This window comes from Cylas formicarius, unplaced genomic scaffold (assembly GCF_029955315.1).
Source record: "Cylas formicarius isolate icCylForm1 unplaced genomic scaffold, icCylForm1.1 PGA_scaffold_8__14_contigs__length_24414737, whole genome shotgun sequence".
Taxonomy (NCBI): Eukaryota; Metazoa; Arthropoda; class Insecta; order Coleoptera; family Brentidae; genus Cylas; species Cylas formicarius.
The window spans coordinates 7,382,589-7,405,810 of NW_026844361.1; the positions used below are offsets into that span (position 1 = coordinate 7,382,589).

A 23,222-nucleotide genomic window follows, 5' to 3' on the forward strand; every position below is an offset into this window, starting at 1 on the left:
CATTCGGGAAAAGGCTCCCCGGTAAATGGGCCGAATAAAGCCTCGAATATTGGGTTTGTTTCGTATTCATCGATGGCGGTTTTTTCAGGAGCGCTAGCTATCCATTACGAATGAGATATTACTGTTATTAGGCGGAGACAGTGGCGTATCAGCGCCCGCCCGATGCTCTTGAATGGGACGCGCACTGTATGGGATGATATCGAAGCATTTTGGCCATAAAGAGAAATAAAAACCTTTGGCTCTACTTTTTTTATACACCAGAATAAGTGGGGTATAATTAGTAAAAAAATGATTGTTTATATTTAAACACGGGCGTTAAATGGTACGTCAAACGGACATATAATAATAATACAGGAGATTAAATTTAATCATAGTTCCGCCCCCAAAATACCTACCAATAAGAGATTGAAAAGTTTTCCGCAAACTGAAACCTTTGAACAACAAAAGTGGAATGTAAACACATAATAAGCAATGGTTATAAGTAAAGGATAAGATAATAAGATAATATATAATAGGTATAAAGTCACCCAATGCCCATAATGTGTTTATAATTTATTTTGTACTTGTACATTGTTATGTTATCTTACTCACTAGGTTAGGAAAAGCATATGTTATATATATAAAACTATAGAGTAATACTGCGTGTAATTTACATCGATTTTCCATTGATAACCATCTAGTTTCTCGTTTTTACCAAATACAAATTGAACACAAAAATTTTGTACCCTCTGAATCTAGCACCACAAAAATTAAATTGAAATAGGACTAAATGATTGGAAGTACAATTTTTAGATTTCCTTAACGAATATATCAGAATGCAAACCTAAATTCCTTACGTGCTTAATTAAATAATTAGTAAGAAATAAAAAACAAAATAGATTTTAAAAAAATTGTAAAGTTTCCTATAATGTAATTTTTTTACTGGATATAAAAATGCATTTTTCCTTTTAACAAAAAGCCGAAATTAGTTAAATAAAGTTTATGAGCGTATGAGTAAAACAAGTTAAATGCACAATAACATTTAATGAGTATTGACAATTATTTCCCATGTAATTATTAAAATTAAATTATGGATATAACTAGTTACACTATTTCTGTATCAAATTCTATATTATTCCATTGTAAATCAAAATAAAAATGCCCAGATTATGTTAAGACTACCTTTAGATGGTTAAGGAATTTATATAAAGTTAAGCCAAATTAAAAAAATTGTAACCTGTTTCTTTATTCCGGGACCTAATGCAGAAGCATTGCCATAGCTATTCTTTTCAGCTTTTCAATATGCGTCATAGAGAAAACATTCTCAAAACTAATTGAATCTCTGCTTTTGCTATCCGTGTCCTATAAAAGATCGTGCTACGATTTTTAAGCAGTAGATATGCATAAAACTCAATTTCGTTGCGGATTTGCCCTATCTACTATTTTAATTTATTATTAATTGTAATTAATAATAAATGAATAAAATATCAAATATTTTTTTGGAAGTTTAATTATCTATAAACCTATAAGGTAGTATTAACTTATGTATATAACTAAAATGTCACAAGAAACTCGATTTTTTTTTCTCCATAATGTTTTTTAAGATTTTTTTATTTCGGTCAAAATTATTGAAATTTATCCAAATGTGCGATGGTCTGAGTTCGTTTCCCATTATTTTTGAAGGCGGTCGAGATGCTGATATTAAAAACAACTGCCGGGACGGGTTGCTTTTCGAAGCCGTAAAGCAAGAAAGGCCTCATTAAAAGAGCAATCGATTTGATTTTACGGATGACTCGATTCGAATCGGTGCTTCGCAAAGGTTGAATTGGCAGTCCAAAACGCGACCCACTCGCGCGTTACGTCACTTTTTCGTAACTCAATACAGGCGTGTTTATCACGGCTGATTACAATACTCGATTTGATAAATGATACTGTCCTCGCCGTAAAAATCTAAAGACTTTCTACTTCTTCTTCTACGCATCTATTAACAGCTACCAGATTGCCCATTCTTTGCACTACCTGTAGAAAGTTGATCCATTTCGTGGATTTTTTGTTGTAGCAGAAGAATTCATTATGAGAGAGAAAACCTGGCAGTTGAAGAAAGAAATATCCATTGGCATCTTGTTAGTCCAGTCTGAACAGTTTTGCAGTTACGTCACGTATAGTGGCGTAATCAAAAATGATTCTAAAAAATTTTGATCTTGGCTCAGAGATGCCGAAGGAGATGCTTAACAGTTTTAGATATCTTGCCATGTAACAGCACGTGAAGTGTTCTGAAAGCGAGTCTCTATAACAGAGAAAGTATTCGGTATGCCTGCGTGCGCTGAGACTAAAATATATACGCACCTCAGCGGCGATGCTGCCGAATGGGATGCGCGCGTCTGCCTGCGAACGTATCAATTTGCCGCGTTTCATTGCCCCAGGTCACAGCATTATTAAGCAACATGGATAGCGTCGCACCGTACGGATTCGAGACAACGCCGCTTTAAAAAAATCCTAAACTATTTGATACACGGATCGTTGGGTAGGAATCCGTGAGGAGGCGTTAATGTTCCATTAACGTAGAATTATCAACCGGTATGGTATTGGGGTGGTATGGCGTGGGCGTCATCCATGCCTTCACTTGCTTTAGAAGTTTGTGCAAAGCTTGATTTCTGAATTTTAATTCTGTGACCTGGGAACTGCTTTTGCAGGAGAACGATTGCTTTATCTCCGTTATTTTAATAAAAAAATAAATATGTATGATAAAACAATTGTTCCCAGGAGAACGTCGCTTTCCTGGTGTTTCAAGAATCGCCACTGGTGTGAGTCGAGGTCTTATATTTTATTTATTTATTTATTAGTTCAATTACTCAATAACAAGTTGCAAATATCTTATAAATCAGCTTAAAATCTAATTAGGTACTACACTTACAATATGTCTAAAAAGTTTCTCCATAACAAAGAAGTATAGGAAATCGGCTAATTAAAATAAGTCAATTATTAATTAAAATTAAAATTAATTAAAATAAGTCAAGTCACATATAAATCGATATATCGATTTTACTTTGGTACTGATTTTAAGTTGCAACCATTATTATGACTGAGGATTCCAACTGGTAATTATCTATAGATGTACTTTTGTGTGGTTTTAGTTTACTTGGGCAAATTTTTGAGGAATTTTCGAAAAACAAGTGAGAATTTTCGACATAAACCTTTCGTAAGGGTCAATTCATAAATAATGGGAAATCTCTAGAGGCACATACAAAAATTTCCCAGAAATTCTGTCTTATATCATAAATTCGTAAAAAGGTCTTTTTAAACGTGTTTTATTTGGGACACTTAAGTATACCGAACTCAATGTTCATTGTCAAAGGCTTCGTTATTAACGATTTTAAAAAGAAACTGAGTCATCACTTTTCTGTTGTGCAGTGTTATAACGCTCTAGCTTGTTGACATGTCTATCGTGGTCCCTTTTTTTTTGCTTTTCTAACTAAGAATCCAAGATTTCTGTATGCCCTTCTTATTATTTTTCAAATATGTTCATTGAACTTTAATTTCGAATGAAACATAACGCCAAGGTCATCTTTTTTGTTAACTGATTTACTTTATTCAATTTATATTTATTTATTTATATATTTATTATATTTAAAAGTAGTCTTTTTACATATATAAACGACATCGAGTTTTAATATTTAAACATTTAATATTAAAATTGATTGATCGGAAAATTCCTAAAACTATATGAAACCTGCAGCTATCAACCTAAAATCCCACTTTCAGTAGCTCCAAGGAGGATTGTTAAAATAATAAAACACAAAAATAAATGAAACTTTGTCTCTAATAGATTCTCGATGTAATAGCTGGAAGGCGTGGGTTCCTGTAGCATTGATCTCTTCCCATCGTGAAAAGAAAGTAAACTCCACAAAGCGGTAAATCGTACAACTGTTATGGAATTGACCGGTAATTTTTTTTGTATCAATTGATTGAATTGATTGGTCAATTGACCGAAATAGTTTTAAAAATACCATAAAATTTATATTTATTTATATTGTACGTTCCGAGAACCAAATGGAGTCAATAATTATTATTGGGATTCCGCGAATCGTTAAGTATCGTATTCCTTGAATAGGGTTATAGGTAAATTAGCGTAATAATAATTTAATATAAAATAGATATTATTATTAAATCATCTCAGAGAAAACACTCTACAATTGCAAGATGTTATTTAAAACATTTTGCGACTAGTCAATTAAAAAGTGGTCTATTGACCAGTTCCAATACTAGCTGAGTTAGTATATCAGCATGTTATGAAACAGTATTTCTAAGATTTCGATCGCTTCGAATATTAAACTAACCACTCGTTGGTCTTAGCAACCTAACGGAAAACATCTCGTATGTGGATACCGCGACATTTCAATTAACCTGCCCATCGACTTACAAACAGTCCCGCGGGGCAGCAGACTTCGGGAGATATCATCTCGCACCTCTGTCGCCGAATAAAGACGTCATTACTTTCCGAAAAGGAGGGTATCAATTTTCCCATTTTCTTCGGATTTTTCTCCCCCTTAGTTACGGTCGGCTCGAGCCGACAGCGTTGCCACGTCGCAATGACCAAGCGACAAAACAAATCCAGTTAAATAGAGCATTTATTTAATTCATCCTCTTAGATGCACCTCCCGATCGTACGTCTTAGACAAGCGGACTCGGATTCTAGGTTTGTTCGTGGCGAAACGGGCAGAAATTGAACGGAAACAGCTGTTCCGGCGTCGGAAATCTGGCAACGTTGCTCGCGGCGTATAAACAGAACCTTCCACCATTATTGTTGGGACTCCTTCCGAGAAATGCACTTCGGGAAGTGCGCGGGGAGGGGGCGAGCGCGGTTCTTTATATCCCGTCTTCGTCGTTCTCTCTTCGTCGACTCCCCATCTCTCTCGCCATTCGAACCGAACGGATATCGGCCCTTTCGAGGGGGTTGTTTAACGTCACATTAATATACCCATATAACTTGCTGTGCCTGCGGGCTTATCTTCGCGCACGGGAGTTCTTTTTCAAGTTACTCATTTTTCCATTTATAAGACTTCTCGATGATGAGCAACTCCATAACTATTGAGCTCCAACCACGTTTGACAAAAAATGATTTCTATCGTCTACCACGTATTAAGTACTTGAGACTGTCTTGGCAGGAATAGCACTCTAATTTTGAGTCTGAAGTAATGTCGTTGAGTTGGTAAATCATTTTACTATCTCAAGCGTTGTATATAATCATAATTATTATCACCTATAAGTATAATGTAAGTATCCCGTCTCTTTGATAATGCACGTCGTGCTATCAAAGGCCACGAAACGAACGATAGCCAGAGTGGTTTTCATACTTAAAGCCTGAGTCATCGTGGAACCTCTGCAGGATTTGTTTAACTTTTTAATCAAATTTGCGGAATAACACGTGACGCTCCGCTGATATCGTTCCAACCGTGTCAAGGATTTTAAATCCTATGGGTAATTGTAAGCGTTATCTGTCTTGAACTGCGCTTCGGTATTGTAGTATATTTTGACGTTTGTTCGAGTAATGATATTTTTATTACTACACGAAAATTGTGATCAGGTTAATAGGTTAATATAATTAAATTAGATCACTTATATAGGAAATGTTATTGAATTTTCCAGAGATACAAGGAGCTGGTAGGGAACATGGGAAGCATGTTGCCTGCTAGTGTCTAAGCATTTTCTTCCATCCACATTATAAAACCTTCATTAAAAGTGTTAGGTTATTTATGTTTGGTAAACTTTATGAATGACATCTTTGTGATCGGAAGCAATGACCATAGTCTAAGGATCAGAGAGTGATAAAACAGTTTTCTGATTATTCCGTTGTCATTGTCATACGTGATCGGAACCAATGACCATAGTGTAAGGACCAGAAAGTGATAAAACCGTTTTCTAAATATTCAATTGTCATTGTCGTGCGTTTCTCAACGAAATCTCCTGCTGTTGTCGTCCATTAATATAAAAAGTGTTTCCAAATGGCGATACCCGCCGTAATGACCGCGATGATCAAGCCGAATTAAACGCAAAATGGAGACATGGAAAGAGGAAGACGACCCGTCACGTGAACGATGACGTTCTCAACGGTGCGAGAGGAGATTAGTCACGAGACCCTCGTTTAGGACCGCGTGTACTTCTTGCCCCTTCATCCCTCTCCGTCGCACATCATTTGTCTCGTCGTCTCTTTTCAGACAGTTTGCCGTTAGTGTCATGGGAATCCGCCATCCGGTGTCGAATATTTACCGGGCGATGATGTAATTAAAAGAATAGCTATAGCTATAATTTGAAGTTTACACTTTACACATAGGCGCCAAGCTCATTTGCAAATTTGGGCTTTTGCTTTTACCTCTGTAGAAGCTTTAACCGTTGTTTGTTAACTGGGTGGGTGAATTGACGAAATGTAACACAAACAAACTTGGACAGGAGCCTCCCGTAGTGCACTGAAGAACGATTTAAATATAATAAAAATAATTAATTTATTCTAGCACCTGGCTATTTAAATAGCCTATTATAATTCACATAAATACACTACGAACTACGCAAATGTATTCTAAGTCTTTCTTTGAATATTTTTAGACCTTATTCAGTTCCTGAAAATTTTATCTTCCTCCCAAATATAATTTTAGACAACTTGATTCGTGATTATGTGCAATTCCATAACTTATTAGACTTATTTTTCTAATGAACTGCCTGCGTTACACGTCACTTTATTTGGTAAATACTTCGTTGGCGACCGGTGAAGTTCCTAAAGAGGCAAAAGCAAGGTTAATAGCTCCAATTACCAATCCCAGAATCCTACAAAACCAAAAAAGTTTAGACCCATCAATTTGTTACCGGTGATTGATAAAATTTGAAAGACTGTTGTTTGCGAACCACTTCAGGCACAGTTTGACGACCATAACTATGTGTACGGGGGACATTCCGGGAGTACCATTCGTGCGAATCAGCGTTACAGTATATTTGTTCTGAGTGGCGTAAGGTGAGGGAGGTGTTATTGTTGCTGTTTTCATAGACCTTAAGGGAGCCTTCAAACCATTAGCTGTGATGACTTGCTTAAAAAGTTGAAGATGTCAGCAAATGTACTATAATGGATAAAAAATTATCTTTATAATATGCATCATAAAACTAGAATTAAAGGTTCGGTATCAGGGTGTACTAGTAATGACATAGGGGTTCCTCAGGGAAGTGTATTAGAGCCACTTTTTTATTATATGTATATCATTGATACAGACAAAAATTTTAAACAGGCCCAACTTATTTGCGGATGATACATTTCTCTCGATAAAGGGAAATGACTTTGGATCACCTGTTGGTGCTATCAACTCGGCGCTGTCTTTGTTGTAAGCATGGTTTTGTGAAAATAAACTCAATCTAAACTCGGAACGGGTTTCTGAAATACTGTAGCTGGGCCTATCACTTGATTGCACAGATGGATTTCTTTATAGAATATGTCAGTGACTCAACACTGATCTAGATTATTGATATATAATACCATTATATCTCCCCATTTTAATTATTGCAGTTCTCTCTTACAAGCCTGTAGTGGAGAGGAGATGCATAGGTTACAGTTGTTGCAGAACAACGCAATGCGGGTCGTTCTTTGTTGTAGTCGTTACGCACTCATTGATTTAATTCTGAATTCCTTGGGCTAGTTTTCTGTGTCGGGAGCATTGAGGTGGCGAGACTCATCATGACATATAAAATAAAAAATTATTTAATACCGCCATACTTAACCCAAAGAAGTGAAAAGCATAGTCATGATGTTAGATCAAAGAACAATTTCAATCTTATCTTCATGCTCTTCCGAGTGAACTAAAGGAGGTTAGTACTATCAAATTGTTTCTAAGAAAGCTAAAGAAATATTATTTAGAATGAAGATGACTGTACTATATTGATATGTATGCCTCGTGGCATTTAATAAATAGGTTTGTAATGATGTATGTATAATACTAACCATGTGCTAAATAAGTAACTTACAAGATATAAGAAACGTATGAGAAATGAGGCAGAATTCACATAAGTATGGATGTGAGATCGCTATTAAGTATTTAATTTCTGAAATACTCAATTCAATTTTTTTATCCTTTATATCTACCAATATCAAGAGTTGGATTTTTGACCAATTGGCATTTGGTTTTTGAGCGGTTTAATTTTAATTTATTTGGACTCAGTCATTTATTTCGATATTCAGCTCAGTAGCTATTTCTTCGCCATCCATTTCAGAAACTGAGGTAAACGTGTTATTAGTAAATAAGTTAACAAATGAGTTTTCTAAAGTCTTGTAGATTTATATAAGTAATAAGCAGACACGACTCTTTCTGCTTTCCCTATGATCTAGAAATTTTATTCTTAATCTTAATCTGATGTCACACAAAAAGTTCTTTATCCTTCTATTCTATTCTTTAATGCCCCATATAAAACTATTTTTGTAATAAGAATTTATTCTTCTTTAGTCAGATACAGTTCTCTCTACATTGGGAGAGTTTACTGAGACTGAGGCCGTCGAGGGTTATAATGGTGGGAGCCTCTATGGCTCGGTACCAAAAGTTGGCCTCAGGTTGTATTTACGATAGGAGAAAACTGCAATTCATCTCCAAAACCAGCTGCGCAATTCATTGAGTCCGAGGAAGTATCGAAAATTCTCCATGAAAGAGGTTCTGTACTTCTTCGAGATTACAGGGCTTTTCTAGGGGAGCGAGCGAATATGTATGGGCATAATAAACCGAAGGATCGGAATTGTATGAATAGATAGGATAGGAAAACTAAAGAGATAATGGGTCTTTTAGTTTAAGGAAGGCGTATCAGCTTTCATCCTCATTTAAAACATTTAGTATATTATTCTATAGTATATTTTTTAATATGCAATCTGGAGTGTGGACGAAATGTTACTTCAAGAGGTCTTACCGAATAAATGGAATTCTAACTCTAGAGGAGAGAGCGTCCGGCATGATGGATCCCGAGGACATTAAACATTAAAGAATATATTGTGAGAGCTTACCGGGGCTAGGGTAAGCTAGTCCAAGAAATTATTTAAAAACCCCATAGTTCTGTACCTCTTCGAGAGTACAGCGTTCTTCTAGGGGAGGGAGCGAAGATGTGCGGGCATAATTGATAGGAGGATCTGAATTTTATAGATAGATAGGATAGAATATGGTATATTATAGGATGGCATTGGTCTGTCACTCAAAACAAGGCATGTCAGTTTTCATCCTTCGTCAAAACATTAAAGAACATCAAAGTAATTGTTTTTAATCTGCAACTTGGAATGTGGATAAAACGTTACTTCAATATTGCTGACCAAATTAATGGAACTCCAACTTCAGAGGAGGAAGCGAAGATCTGCCCGAATAGAGAATCGGAAGGACAGAGGCACATAGCGGATAGAATAGAACAGGAAGACTAACTACAACATGAGTCAGTTACTCTAAGCAAAGCGTGTTTAACACTCATCCTCGTTCATAATATTAAAGAATGTCATGGCATATTCTAATCGGCAACCTAGAGTTAGATTTGACCAGATTGATAAAACTCTAAGACTGGTGCTTTCATTTTATTCAACACGGATAAAAATGTAATTTTTTTTTTACCTAGCGATGAAAAGTTGCTCGCAACTCGAACCGTAGCAAGCACGAAACGCTCAATGTTGACTTATCATAAAGCACCGGAGTCGATTTACCGAAATCCGGCATATGAATAATAAATAATCATCACGTGTCCCATCTCGTGTATATATCCGTTTTACGGTTAAATATTGACCGGGCTGCGTGCTCGAGAAGAGCAAGGTTCGAAGCGGCGACGTTGCCATTATTTCGCCTTTGGCTTGAGATGCGTTTTTTTTATCTTGAAGCTCCGTACAAGTTTTTGCCACGCGAGACGGAAAATTTGGCAACGCGGCACAAATTTTCCCGACCCGAAAAGACCAAACGGCAAGTCACCGCTACTGGTCTCTCCATTATGTTCGGGTTGGATTGAAACGAATTCTAATTCTGACTCACCGAACCAGCCGGCCATAGTTTTCAAAATGACCAATTTAGGCGGTCAAAATAAACAAAACAGATAACATTGACTTTGTGGTCGAGGTTAGTGCTCGCCAACTCGGTTGGAACCGTAATTGTCACTAAGGTTACGAAATCGGTCGGTCCATACGAAAATTGTGAAAATGATTTACCACGTTTTGTATGCGATCGTGTCAGATTATTTTTCCGGTTAATAATTGTGGGGCATATCCAGAATAATCAGAACAGTGTAAGCCAAGTTGGTAGTCTGCTAAAAGTGTCAGAAGGTTCTATCTGCTATGCGTCTCTGCCCTTCTAATTCATTATGACGGCGAATCTTCGCTACTTCCCCCCACATTAAATTATACCAGGATGTTCTGTTTTGAATGAGGATCAAAGCCAACACGTCTTGTTTAGATTAACAGGCTCATGTTTGGGTTAGTCTTCCTATCCTATCTGCTCTGCTTCCCTGTCCTTCTCATCCATTATGACGCTTCGCTCCCTCCCATAAAGTTAGTGTTCATCAATTTGGTCAGAAGGTTCATATATTACTCGCAAAGAAAATCTCGCAAGTGCCACATCATAATGACGATTCGTTTAATGATGATTCCGAATCAGCAGAACTTGGCGTCCCAATGTACGTCTTGTACACCAGAATTGCTGTTTATTTTTCATTTTTTGAGGTTTTTGTTACAATTGAACTTTTATACTTATATTTTGGCTTTACTATTAAGGTTAGCATTAATATTATAAGGGGTGTTTTTTTTCGATGTATAGAACTTTAAGTTGCAATAAAACAACGATGGATTATTCGATTGACGTGAATTTTATTTATCCGAAAGATAATCTTGTGGCATTAGATTTTAAATATGATTTCTGGCATATCACCGCCACGGCTCGCGCGGATGTAGTCCAATCTGGACGTCCAATTTTCGATGACTTTCCAACATTTGTGGTCGTATATCGGTAATAACACGGCGAATGTTGTCTTCCAAATGGTCAAGCGTTTGTGGCTTATCCGCATAGACCAATTACTTTACATAGCCCCCCTGAAAGTAGTCTAGCGGTGTTAAATCACAAGATCTTGGAGGCCAATTCACAGGTCCAAAACCTGAAATTAGGCGGTCACCAAACGTGTCTTTCAATAAATCGATTGTGGCACGACCTGTGTGACATGTTGCCTCGTCTTGTTGAAACCAGATCTCCTGGACTTCATGGTTATTCAATTCTGGAATGAAAGAGTTAGTAATCATAGCTCTATACCGATCACCATTGACTGTAACGTTTTGGCCATCATCGTTTTTGAAGAAGTACGGACCAATGATTCCACCAGCCCATAAAGCGCACCAAACAGTCAGTTTTTCTGGATGTAACGGTGTTTCGACATACACTTAAGGATTAGCTTCGCTCCAAATGCGGCAGTTTTGTTGGTTGACGTAGCCATTCAACCAGAAGTGCCCTTCATCGCTAAACAAAATTTGCTTATGAAAATCGGGAACAACGGCAATCTCGTTTTGGGCCCATTCGACGAATCTACGCCTTACTTGATGAATTCATGATGAATTGCCAAACCAAACTGAGAATAAATCACTTGACATCTGTTAAATCGGTTGCCATCTTGAACAGTAATGCCAACTTAAAGTTCTATACATCGAAGAAAAAACACCCATTACTTACCATGTAAACATACAACCCGACTTAATATCTGTACGGATGCTCTATGTGACGAATTTGAAGACATTTTACTAATACCATCCTAAGTTATTGATTTAAGTTAAGCGAAGTTATGATTAGTTTTTCTATAATATTTAATTGATAAACTTCGGCTTCAAACTCGGCACACAGGACACACACAGGACAGCGCGTTATATATGTTTTGAGGAAAGTTATAAAAAATTGAGCTTCAGCATAAAAAAGTATATATTTGTAACTCGTTAGCAGAAGAAAGGGGATTCTATTGAGCACCATAGTAGCACTAACTAAGATTAAGCATTAGTTCACAAAATTCTTCTTCCACTTTAAGTGCTACTGTTTTAAATTTAATTAAAAAAATGTGTTAATGACACGCTTCCAAATATTTGGAAAAATTCCTGTGACGCTAATCATAATGTAATATCCATTACAATTAATTTCCGTCAAGATAGCGATACAGCTGCGTAGAACGGCATATAGAATAAGGTAAAGCTGTGTATTATAATGTGCCTGTGTAGGTAGATGCCAAATAAGCATAAGCAATGTTTTAGACTATTTGGTCAACTCGGAACCTGGTGTAATCACGTAATGTAATAAAACATAACATGACCACTAAATAAAACTCTCAAAACTCACTCCCGCTCCTCCACGAGATAGAGATTAGAACTAGAATTAAAATTATTTTTATTTTCGCCAGTCAATTTTGAAATGTATTTTTGAGGGGCGACTTTCCAGAAATTTCTATTAAGGAAACATAAAAAACATTTATTAATCATATTTACAATTTGGTAGGAGAAGGACCTTTTTAAATGCTCTGCTGCTGTAAACTGCTGGAGAACTGGTGTACGGAGATTTAAATGTAATTTGCGTGAAGTTTATATCGATTAAACATAAGTTCTACATCTAACTCCAGTCTAAGTCAGGAGTTGTGAACATTTTGAATACGATACTTCTCTATATTATCTAGACAAGACATGAATACGCTGTTGAGTAAATCATTAAACTGCGACGATATATCATTTGATTGCCATTTCCAAATATCTGTGGATTTATTAGGATAAAGTACGAGCATATGTTCAGTGACATAATCGTAAAATCTATCCAGGTTAAAATTAATACTGTTCCTTGCTTCTTTACGGCATTTCTCAGAAAAATAATAAGTACATTTGTATCATCGGCATAAAAATGTAATGATGTTAAAATAGTAAATATATTATTACACCGTTTAGTATAATCCGGTGTTTTTAAAAACGTGAATACTATTGGGTTGTTCGGAAAGTCATTTCGTTTTTTTTGGGGAACATGAAAGACAGTTTTCGTATAATGAATAAATATTTTATTAAATTATATATTGGCCATTCTGGTCCAACACCTTTTGCCATCTTTCTGGCAGTAACATAATTCCCCTCTCATAAAAGTTTTGGTCCTTGCTGGCAAAAAACTGGTTCAGGCGGTTTTTGACATCTTCATTTGAGGTAAAGGTTTTGCCATCCAAAAAATTTTGCAGGGACCGGAACAAATAGTAGTCGGAAGGCGCCAGATCTGGAGAATATGGTGGATGTTGCAGTACGTCCCATTGAAGCTGTAAAAGTTTTTGGCGAGTGACCAAACTTGTGTGAGGTCTCGCATTATCCTGGTGGAACACTACACCCTTCCTGTTGATTAATTCGGGCCTCTTCTCTTTAAGTGAATCATTCAATTTGTCCAGTTGATGACAATAGATTTCTGAATTAATCGTTGTATTGTCTGGCAAAAGCTAAAAAAAAAACGATTCCTTTGACATCCCACCAAACGGAGAGCATCACCTTTTTTTGGTGAATGTTGGCTTTTGACACGCTTTGAGCCGGTTCATCTTTTCTGCTCCATGACCTCTTGCGTTTAACATTGTTGTATACAACCCATTTTTCGTCCCCAGTAATAATCCGCTTCAAAAATGGATCATTTTCTTGACGTTTGAGGAGCGAATCACACACGTCAACGCGACGACACAAATTTCGCTCCGTAAGGACATGGGGCACCCACACATCGAGCTTCGAGGTTAAGCCCATGCCTTTCAAATGGCCATAAACAGTCGAATTCGACAAATTTAATCTCTCACCGATCTCTCGTGTGGTTATACGCCGATTTGCATCAACTAATGCCTTTATCGCATCTTTGTCAGCTTCGACCGGCCTTCCAGACCGTGGGCATCTTCGACATCAAAATTGCCGGATCGAAATTTTGCAAACCAGTTCTGGCACTGGCGTGCACGCCTTCTCCATACACATCCGTCAATTTTTTTCTCGCTTGGACAGCATTTTTACCTTTTCTGAAGTAAAAAAGTAAAATATGACGAAAATGCTGCTTATTGCTCTCCATAGTTAAAAGGGCACCAAACAAAAACTACTGCGTAGAATTAATAGAACTTTTTCACACACAAGCCTTGCAATATCAGCTCTCAAGACATATAATGGTTGTGCGGCTTAAGTGTGACGTTGGTTTCGAAAAAACGTAATTAAGTCCTCTGACGGAAAAAAACGAAATGACTTTCCGAACAACCTTATAAGTTCAAGAATAAGAATACCGCCCAAAGTCAACAGTTATCTATCTACGCTTAAAGTCTACATGACGCGTTCTTTCTCAGGCCAAGTATGTTCCTAAGGACTCTCTTCGGTCTTTGGAGGTCACCTTATAAGTTGCTTTGTGGTTAAATTTCGTAAAAAAAATAGTGTGAGTATATTTTAGACTATAAATTGTCCGATTTATATTTCGATGTATTCCAAGGCCAGTCTTTGTTTGCTGTTATTTACCGAGACGGGCTTACAGGCCCATCTGGCAGAGGCGATCGAGTCGAAGCATCAAATTTCAATTAGCAGGAGAAACGTCGGACCGGAAAAGCCGAGGGGAAATCTGCCTCGCTTTCGTTAATAACACGAATTTTAAGGGTGTGGCCATGCAGTCACCTGCTCTCGCAGTCCAATCACGTCGTGATAATTCGCTGGATAATTTTCCGAGAGAGTTGCGGCCGTTGCGATCCTTTCCTTCGTCTTCTGTCTTCGGTTTATCGCGGCCGCATGTGGCCCGCCGGCTTTCCGTTTTACAAATTGCTTGCGTAAGAGGCGATAAGGAGCTCCGATACGCGAGAGGGTAATTACCCGGGACGGAGGGGAGAGGGGCTTGCGACGAGGAATAATCGTCGATCAAATATTCCGGCCGCGGGTTTCTGCAAGGAATATTGAAGATTCCTGCGTGCTGCACACGATACGACTGAATTGAATGATCCAAGGAAAACTCAATCGCAGCAAAGACGTCCAGTACTTGGATGGTAACACATAATATCACATCTGCAGGACCATTACACATATACTTACTTACCTTGGCATCGAGCAAAGGGGAATGAATGAATCTCGAACAAATGATAAAGAAAACACTTACTTTGATGTATCTTCTTCGTTTTGCAGAGGTATGGAGCTCTGAATTACCAGAGGAAAACAAGGTAGCAGCTACTAACTCCTTAGCTCTCCCAATTCTCTTTTTATATATTCGAATCAGGAATACTTGTTACATACGGGCGTTACATACTGGCGCTTCGGTGCCCAGACTTTATATGCTCCGAAGTAATGAACGATTTTTGTAGCTTTTATAGGCCATCAGTAACTCTTACAGTACTACAGTATCAGAGTAACTCAAGTGGAAAGGTACTAGATCATTATCTAACATAAGTTTCTGGACATGAAGATGTTGAAATTTCACTTTTTAATGTATATTTGCTTTTTGAAGACATGATTGTACATGTAAATTTCTTACAACTGTTTTACAACAGACATGACAAATTTATTTGTATTCAGTAGCGGATTTTGCTTTAGGGTAATACTGTACAATCAAAATCTTGAAGAAATTTTTGTATTCCTAAAATTCCTTAACGATGTAATGATTAAACTTAACTTTAAAGAGTTTTCCTTGGGCAAAAACTCCATTTTTTGCAAAAAAAATTATAATCGAAATACAGTTGTGCGACTACTGTTTTACAGCTGAGATAAATTCGAATCTTTCTGTTTAATACTCATTGTTCCGTCTTTGCCGATAATTGCAAAAAGCTGAATTTAATTTAATATACTTGGAGTCGTTATGAAAACGGCTTTTCGTAGGCTATCAAATTGCAATCGTGCTAGCCACTAGATGGAATTTCATAAAAAAAACATATTTTTTGAAAATAAAAAAATATGAATAAAAGGACTTAAATCTCAAATAAAAGTTCAATTTTGAGAAAGTATTTAGTTAAAATAAATAAGAACTAAAAGTTCAGATTTTCACGAAATTATATATTTTGAAATGTATCATTTGATAAAGAGACAATTGTCATGTAAAAATATATAATTTTGTGAAAATCTGAACTTTTAGTTCTTATTTATTTTGATAAATGGATGTTCATCAAGTAAAAGCCACTTCAGTTCAAGCATTTAGTTATTTAATGGAATTTGACTTCTTAGGCTCGTTCCCTGGTTTTCTGTAAAAACATTTTTTCGACATCGTCGTTTCATCTGTCGATACGACTCGCCATCATATCTAGTTTTTTTTTATTTCTGGAATTGGTGACTGGCTTCTTATATTCTGTAATTACGTGTATTAAAATGTATTTAGAGTTTAGACATTTTTCATTTCTTCAGGAAGACTATTGGAAAGGTAAATGCTAAGGTTTTTGCTTAATACTTATTAAAGTCGAGAAAGCTAGTTATAAATTGTGCTTTTATCAAGATTTAATTGAGCAGGTACATATATATTTTTAACTGTATGATACCCACACGCACTATGGAAAACCTGTAATGGTTAACTGTACAGGTCTGTGCCTGTGATTCAATGAAAGCCGTTTGTAAATTATATATTACAATTCATTAAAATTTCTAATGTCCTAGTATCTTTTAGTGGTATCATAAAATTCATCGAAATGAAAAACTTTGGGTATTTTTCAAAGTTGTCGCCGTGACTAATAACCGTTCCGTTCATCGTACTCCCCTAGATATAAATCTAATGCGTTCGGATCAGGTAAATTGCACCCCTTCGAACTTGAACCCCGTATACACGCTAGATATCACAAGGGGTTGCTCCGACGTAATAAAGGAAAAGGACAGGTGACGTCGTACACACACACACACTACTCGGTTATCTGATAATAACTATTAGAAGATTGATGATATCAATTTTTTTCGTTTTGTTTTCCGTAACTCGCATTGTTTATTAAACTCTATAACGGCATCCGTTTGTTTTCATTTCAGCGGAGCCTCGACGTCCCAACCATGGAACTTCCCGTCAAGAGGCCGGAGAAGATAAAATTGAACGAGATAAACCGGTACTTGTCGTGCTATCTGTGCAAGGGTTATCTGATAGACGCCACCACCATATCGGAATGTTTACACTCGTGTGAGTATAATTAAACCGTTTACACACACGCATACACTCGCATTTCGGGCTATTTTTAGCCGAACCGTAGGTTTGTGTAGTTTGACTTGGCTCTTTCCACGTTTCTATATATACGGGTTCGGATAACAACATTATTGATAACAATATCCCATTTTTATTCACCATTTCAGCAGTCAAGGTAATGATACGGCCTATATCTAAAACGGTATGAGTCTGAGTCGCATCTCGACTTAAATTATGTCAAAATATTCGATATATATATATAGGGTAAAAGTGTCGTTTACCAGTAACACTTTTGCAGTTTTTTCGTATTAACAATGGTACATACTGCACACGGCGCACTTATGTTGTGGATTAAAAAAGGGCCCAAATATGCCCCAATGTCAATGGTGGAGGGTACAGGTGTATTTCTTTATTGCCATTGCAACCTGTAAGGACAACCTTTATAAGAAAATTCAACTTTCGTAATGGTTTTTGATGGTTTTATAAGAAAGCCATTTAGGATTTTGAGGTTATATTATATAATGTTTAATAATTGTTGTTTTTAAGGTATCACAAGATAAGAATTGTTGAGAATGTTCGAAAATCAAATAAATAAACAACGACTGAAAAGTGAGGTTAGGATAGTACTATTGATATGTGACATTTGTGCGCCAGTTTTTATAAAGATATGTATGTTTTTTGTTCGTTTGGTAAGCAATATCGCTATAAAACACAATATATTATAACGGTTGTCAAGGTGTTTGTAAATACTGGTAATACAAGAAATTTACAGTATAATTTCATTTTAAAAATTTAAAAACTGATATCTAAAACGCCACCATCAGACCTAAAAAAATGCCAAATACAGACGTTAAATCTTATCTATATAGAAAACTGATTGCATAGGTATTGTTCATGTGTGCGCTTTGTTTTCTAATTTATATTGGTGAGTTTTCTATTAGGATAATAAAATTTGAGGTATGGATTTGCGATAGATCTGATGATGCCAAGCTACGGATTACAATACATTTTTAAATTTCCATGGTCCATAATACCTACTAGTTAGTTAGTGTTTTCGTCTTTTTTTTTTAAATTAATTTTGATTGTGTTTTTTCTCACCCCGTGTTTCCCCGGTTTCAGTCTGCCGCAGTTGCATTATAAAGTTCCTAGAAGAAAACAGCTACTGTCCGGTATGCGAGGTGATCATAAACAAGGCCAAGCCCAACCTGAAGTGAGTATTGTTTATTGGCCTGTTTATAGATTTGTTTAATAGTCGACCGTGTGCGAGCAGACAATGTCGACCGGTTTATCGCGCCGCTATAAAACGATACGACATATATATATATATACGGCGTCCAAATCAATTGCGTAATCGAGTGAAACAACTATATTAGAAGTAAAATATTGCCCAAATCTGAAACTGGGTCAGCACTGCTACAGCGTGATCATAATCTCGTTTTTTAGAAAACTGTTATGCTTTTTAACAATTTTCTATTCCTGATTTTGTTTAAATTGGTAAATTGGTAGATTAAAAGTTCTTCGCGAACGACACTGCAGGTAAAGTGTATTCATAGTTATAAGAAAATGACTAACTCATACGAATTAAGGAAAGACCCGGGCAAACTGTAAGAATGAAATATGGCCGAACAGGTCCGTACTTTGCTCAGAATTTAATTATTTGGGGTTTGGTTAGGAAAGATACTAAACAATATTTATTTATTTATGTATGTATTTATGTTTGAATCTAAAATAAAATTACTAATTATTTTTATTACCTACTTAAATTACTTAAAATTTTGAGGACATTGGACTTAACACGGGAAAAAACATTGTTACCATGAATGGCAGATTTCAGTTGGTGCCAGGCATGTTCAATGGGATTAAATATACAGTGGTAAACTGTATGGCCTAGGTTTTTTGCATAATTATCACAGACGTATTCCTTTTGTTCAAGCTTTGTGGAACCTCAGTTAATTGCTTTTTGGTATAATCTTCATGAAAATAAATGTCGTTATTATATATGTAGTTTTGAATTGTTGCTTCTGTGTCACATGAGGAAGGGGTTTTAGTCAACTGTCTACTGTGATAACTTGCATTATCCATTACAATGACACTATTAGGAGGAATGTTTGTTTTACACTTATCAGTTGAGTCCGGGGTATCATAAGTGTCGAACCAAATTTCATCCAAGTAAATAATTGGGCTTTGTTGATCTCTGTAAATCCTAATTTTTTCTAGATATTCCAGTCACCATTTCCGAATTCTAAAAGATTTCTTTAAAACTTGCCTTTTGTCAATTTTTTTAAATCTAAAACCCATGTGTGTTTCATCTTTTTCAAGCCTCCTAATTAAGATATCATCTAATGTAGGCACGCTTTGTTCCTCGTATAACTGGTAAATTTTACGCCGTATTATATCTTGATCACTTTCATCTACACTCGAGAAAATGTCAGCATCGCTTCTTTTTTTCCTCGCTGAAATGCAGTTGATGTTGGAATTTTCGTCAATGTGGCCGTTTCTTCTAAAGATGCGTGCTTGCTGGCACCACGTTCAATGAGAGTCAAATAAACAATGTTTATAACCTCCTTAGTCTCAATAGAATAGTGTTTTCTACATTTGAGCGGGCGCATCTCCTGAGATACACTAGACTCGCGCATATTTTGCATAATTCGCACACGATTCAGCACACGTTGTGTTACATACGAAATAAGAATGATTACTGATAAACTTAAACCAAATAGTATACCAAACCAAAGAATATTAAACACAGTTAGGTATAAAATTATTTTCTATTACTGACCACAATTTTACCTGAATTTAAATTCCGAAACTTTAAGTAATAATCTTGTTGCTTTGTATGTTAATGACCACCCTTGGATAATCCCCTTCAAAAGCAGTTGGTCACTTTCTTATATTTATGAACAGACCATACAAAAAAAGTATAGAAAGAATGGTTTCGTTATCTGCTTTTATTTTTTATCTCAAAGCAAAATTGCGAAGCATAAATTTTCGTTGCTCCCTTCAGTGGTTAAAAAACTGTGGCTTATTGTCTGATAAATAAAAATGTTTGGTTAAAGAAGTTTCAGATAAAAATTTGAAACAAATTAATTCCATAAACTGGCACCAAATTTCGAAAAGATTTGTTGACATTGAGCGGAGATATTAATAAACATGTTGTATTTGTTATATGTTGGTAAATGTCCCTACCTTTTTTTTTCTAAACTTTTCCCATTCAGAGGCTATTATCATTGGGAAAGCAATGCGTAATTTAGGATTAATTCTGAGAAAGACTTCATTATACTGCTTGAATTCCGAAAGACAGTGTTTTTGCTGACCTCTAGCGAATTCTGTAAATATTCTTTTTTTTTAATTCGTGTTGCTCTAATTGGTCTAGTCCAAGTTAACTTTGACACTCTGTATATTGAAGAAAAGGCGTTCGAATGGAAAGTAATCTAATCATTTTAGCCAAAAGAATATAATGATACACGCATTAAAATACCCTGCTTAATCAAAATCAAAATGACGTGATAAATTCCTAATGCTCTGTTCCGTCTAGTTCGCTATGTGAGATTTCCTTTTACACAATCCCTTTTATGCCCTATCGATCTGGTTTTCTGATACCGACCGGTCTCTCTCATATACATACGGTCGCATTCCGGCCGTGATATTTTGTTTAAGGACCTTGGTTTTTTTTTTTAATGAAAATGTTTCGGGGATCTATTGATTTTTCTTTGAAAATGTGTATTTTGGCACTACGTCAGGGCAGGGGATTGGGCGAATAGAATTTTATCACACGAGAAGGTTGCTGCTCGTTACTAATCTTTAATGATTGTGTAACCAGATCAGGCAAAGAATGAGGGTATGGAATGTTTTTACTTTCGAAGCAGTGGTTTTTCGTTGTTTCCTTTATTTTATTATTAAAACCTTCCACTGCGTAATAAATTTACCAGGAGCCCTGATAATATGCTTGTTCTGTATATCGCGAGACAATACCCGCTTCACCGTTGACTGCAGCATTTAGCATGCATAAGCATACACATGGTGGCCACTTTTTCGTTGGCACTACATGTTTAAACCATTAAAGGTACGGAAACGGTTAAATAGGATCAAAGTAGTATATTTAGATGCATAATAATGATAACAATAATCGATTTTTTTGAAATATTTTATATTATTGTGAAAAATTATAATAAGAGGGTAACAAGCTATAATAATAGGAGTCTCAACGTCATTATTGTTGAATAGTAATTTATTTATTACAGAGACTTTTGTAATTCCAACAAATAGGATTTTTTCCCAAATCTTAGAACTGAACCCACGATTCAAAATATTTGTTATAATTATTATAAAGTTTAATCGCATTATAGCTAAAACAGCATTTTAGCAATTTTATCCACCGAAATACTAAACGATCCTTCCATTGTATTGGTAATAGTATATTATGGGGTAAACGGCATTAATAAACGAGTGATTTAAAAAGGTTACCAAACGTGTTGCATACCATACTTTTTCTACATTTTTGCAAAACAACACGAATATATTCACTGACTTTATCATCAGAATTGACTGACGTCAAAATTCAAGCCGTGCGGTTAAATTTCCGAAAATATCCGATTGCTCCCAAGCCCGTGCGGTAAAATCTCGGAAATGTCCGAAGTGGCTCGGATCCGTGGAAAACGAAACTGACGTGTTCTGAATTTCCTGTAATGCGTTCTTATGGATAGATAGTACAAAGGATGTCAGAGTTTTTCTCTTACTTTAAAATTCAATATACGTTTAGTTGTATATAGCTAACCAAAACTATTTAGAATTTAACTTAAGATTTTGTTTATTGTTGTGTCGGAGAGAGGCTTTGAAATTAAGTTATCGAAGCATTTTTTTACAAACAAAAAGTTATACGGAAGTTGTTTTGTGTGCAAGGCACTAGGGTCTTCTTCGTGCCCAGTCAACTTTCTAAAATATCAATCAAACTATTTTATTTACCAGACTACATACAAACAATAGTTAGTCTACACTGCACTTCCTTCACAAAAATAACTATATAGCGATTATAAAACAAAAAGATAAGACAGGAACTGAACATACACCTCAGGTGTGCAGACTCGTATTAAATGAAAAATTACATATTGTAAGTATAAGAAAAATATTTTTATAAACTAAGACAAAAAATTTATATAGATGTAATTAAATATAACTTCGTTCATTGGAGGGAGGAGACGCGCACACATTTGGACCGAGAGGGAGCCACAGAAAAGCATAGTAATAGTATACACGAAAAAAAAACCTGCATTTATTTTAGGGCATAACACTGTGTTCCAGCAAAAGATATTTTTTTATATTTTTTTGTGAAAGTTCTGTTTTTGTTTGTAATTTAGGTATGACATTCAAATTACTAGAACAACGAACGACTTTGGAAAATTTGCAGTTTTATGCCGCGGCAATCTAAAATTAGTTATATGTCTGATGTTATGAAAATGGTCAAAGGCATGAAATAGCCGAGTCACATGCGGGACAGTGTCCAATTCCTGTTTTCTTAAGCAAGCTTTGGTACTGAAAGATTAACGTACGGTATCACCTGCGTTTTAAATCGTTCAAAATAGCTGCAAATTCCGTTCCGGCGGAGCGCAATCGAAAAACCAAAGAGGAAGATCGTTCGGGCAATTAACAGTCCCGTGCCACCCATAAAACCCGCGAGATATTTACATAATTGCCGGGGACGACATAGCGACAACGTCACGGATTGCGCTGTTGCCGCCGTTACTCCCCATCCTCGTGAATCCGCTTCGTATTGCAAAGATAATTTCGATCGATTGAATGTTAGGAAACAACGTTGCGTTTTAAAATCTCGACCTCTTTTTTAATTAACTTCTTCTTCTGTTAGAGTCGGTGGATGTTGACCAATCACCTTGGTCCAGCGTTCTTTTATTGAAAGACGGTTGTCCTTACGGTTTATTGCGCATTACATGTCTTAGGTATGTCATTTTTATTACGTCTTGAAATTCATGGATTCTTTATAGTTTTAATCTCAGAGTCAAGAGTGGAAAATTCTTGCCTTTTGTATGGGATGTCTAGTCTCTTGTGAGTGATGATATTTCTTGTTCCGACGACATTCCAGATATATAATTTTGTCTATTGTTTTCAAAGTTTCATTAT

General features: G+C 36.0%; 1 protein-coding gene across 1 annotated transcript in view; it reads left to right on the plus strand.

Annotated features, from left to right (window-relative positions):
• The window catches only part of LOC132706415 (polycomb group protein Psc-like), a 118,408-nt gene that overhangs the window by 9,587 nt on the left and 85,599 nt on the right, over nt 1-23,222 (plus strand). The window contains exons 2-3 of the mRNA XM_060677745.1: nt 16,943-17,087; nt 18,210-18,300. Of these exons, the coding sequence (XP_060533728.1) occupies nt 16,964-17,087; nt 18,210-18,300 (215 nt within the window). The 5' untranslated portion in view covers nt 16,943-16,963. The remainder of the gene's footprint in view (nt 1-16,942; nt 17,088-18,209; nt 18,301-23,222) is intronic.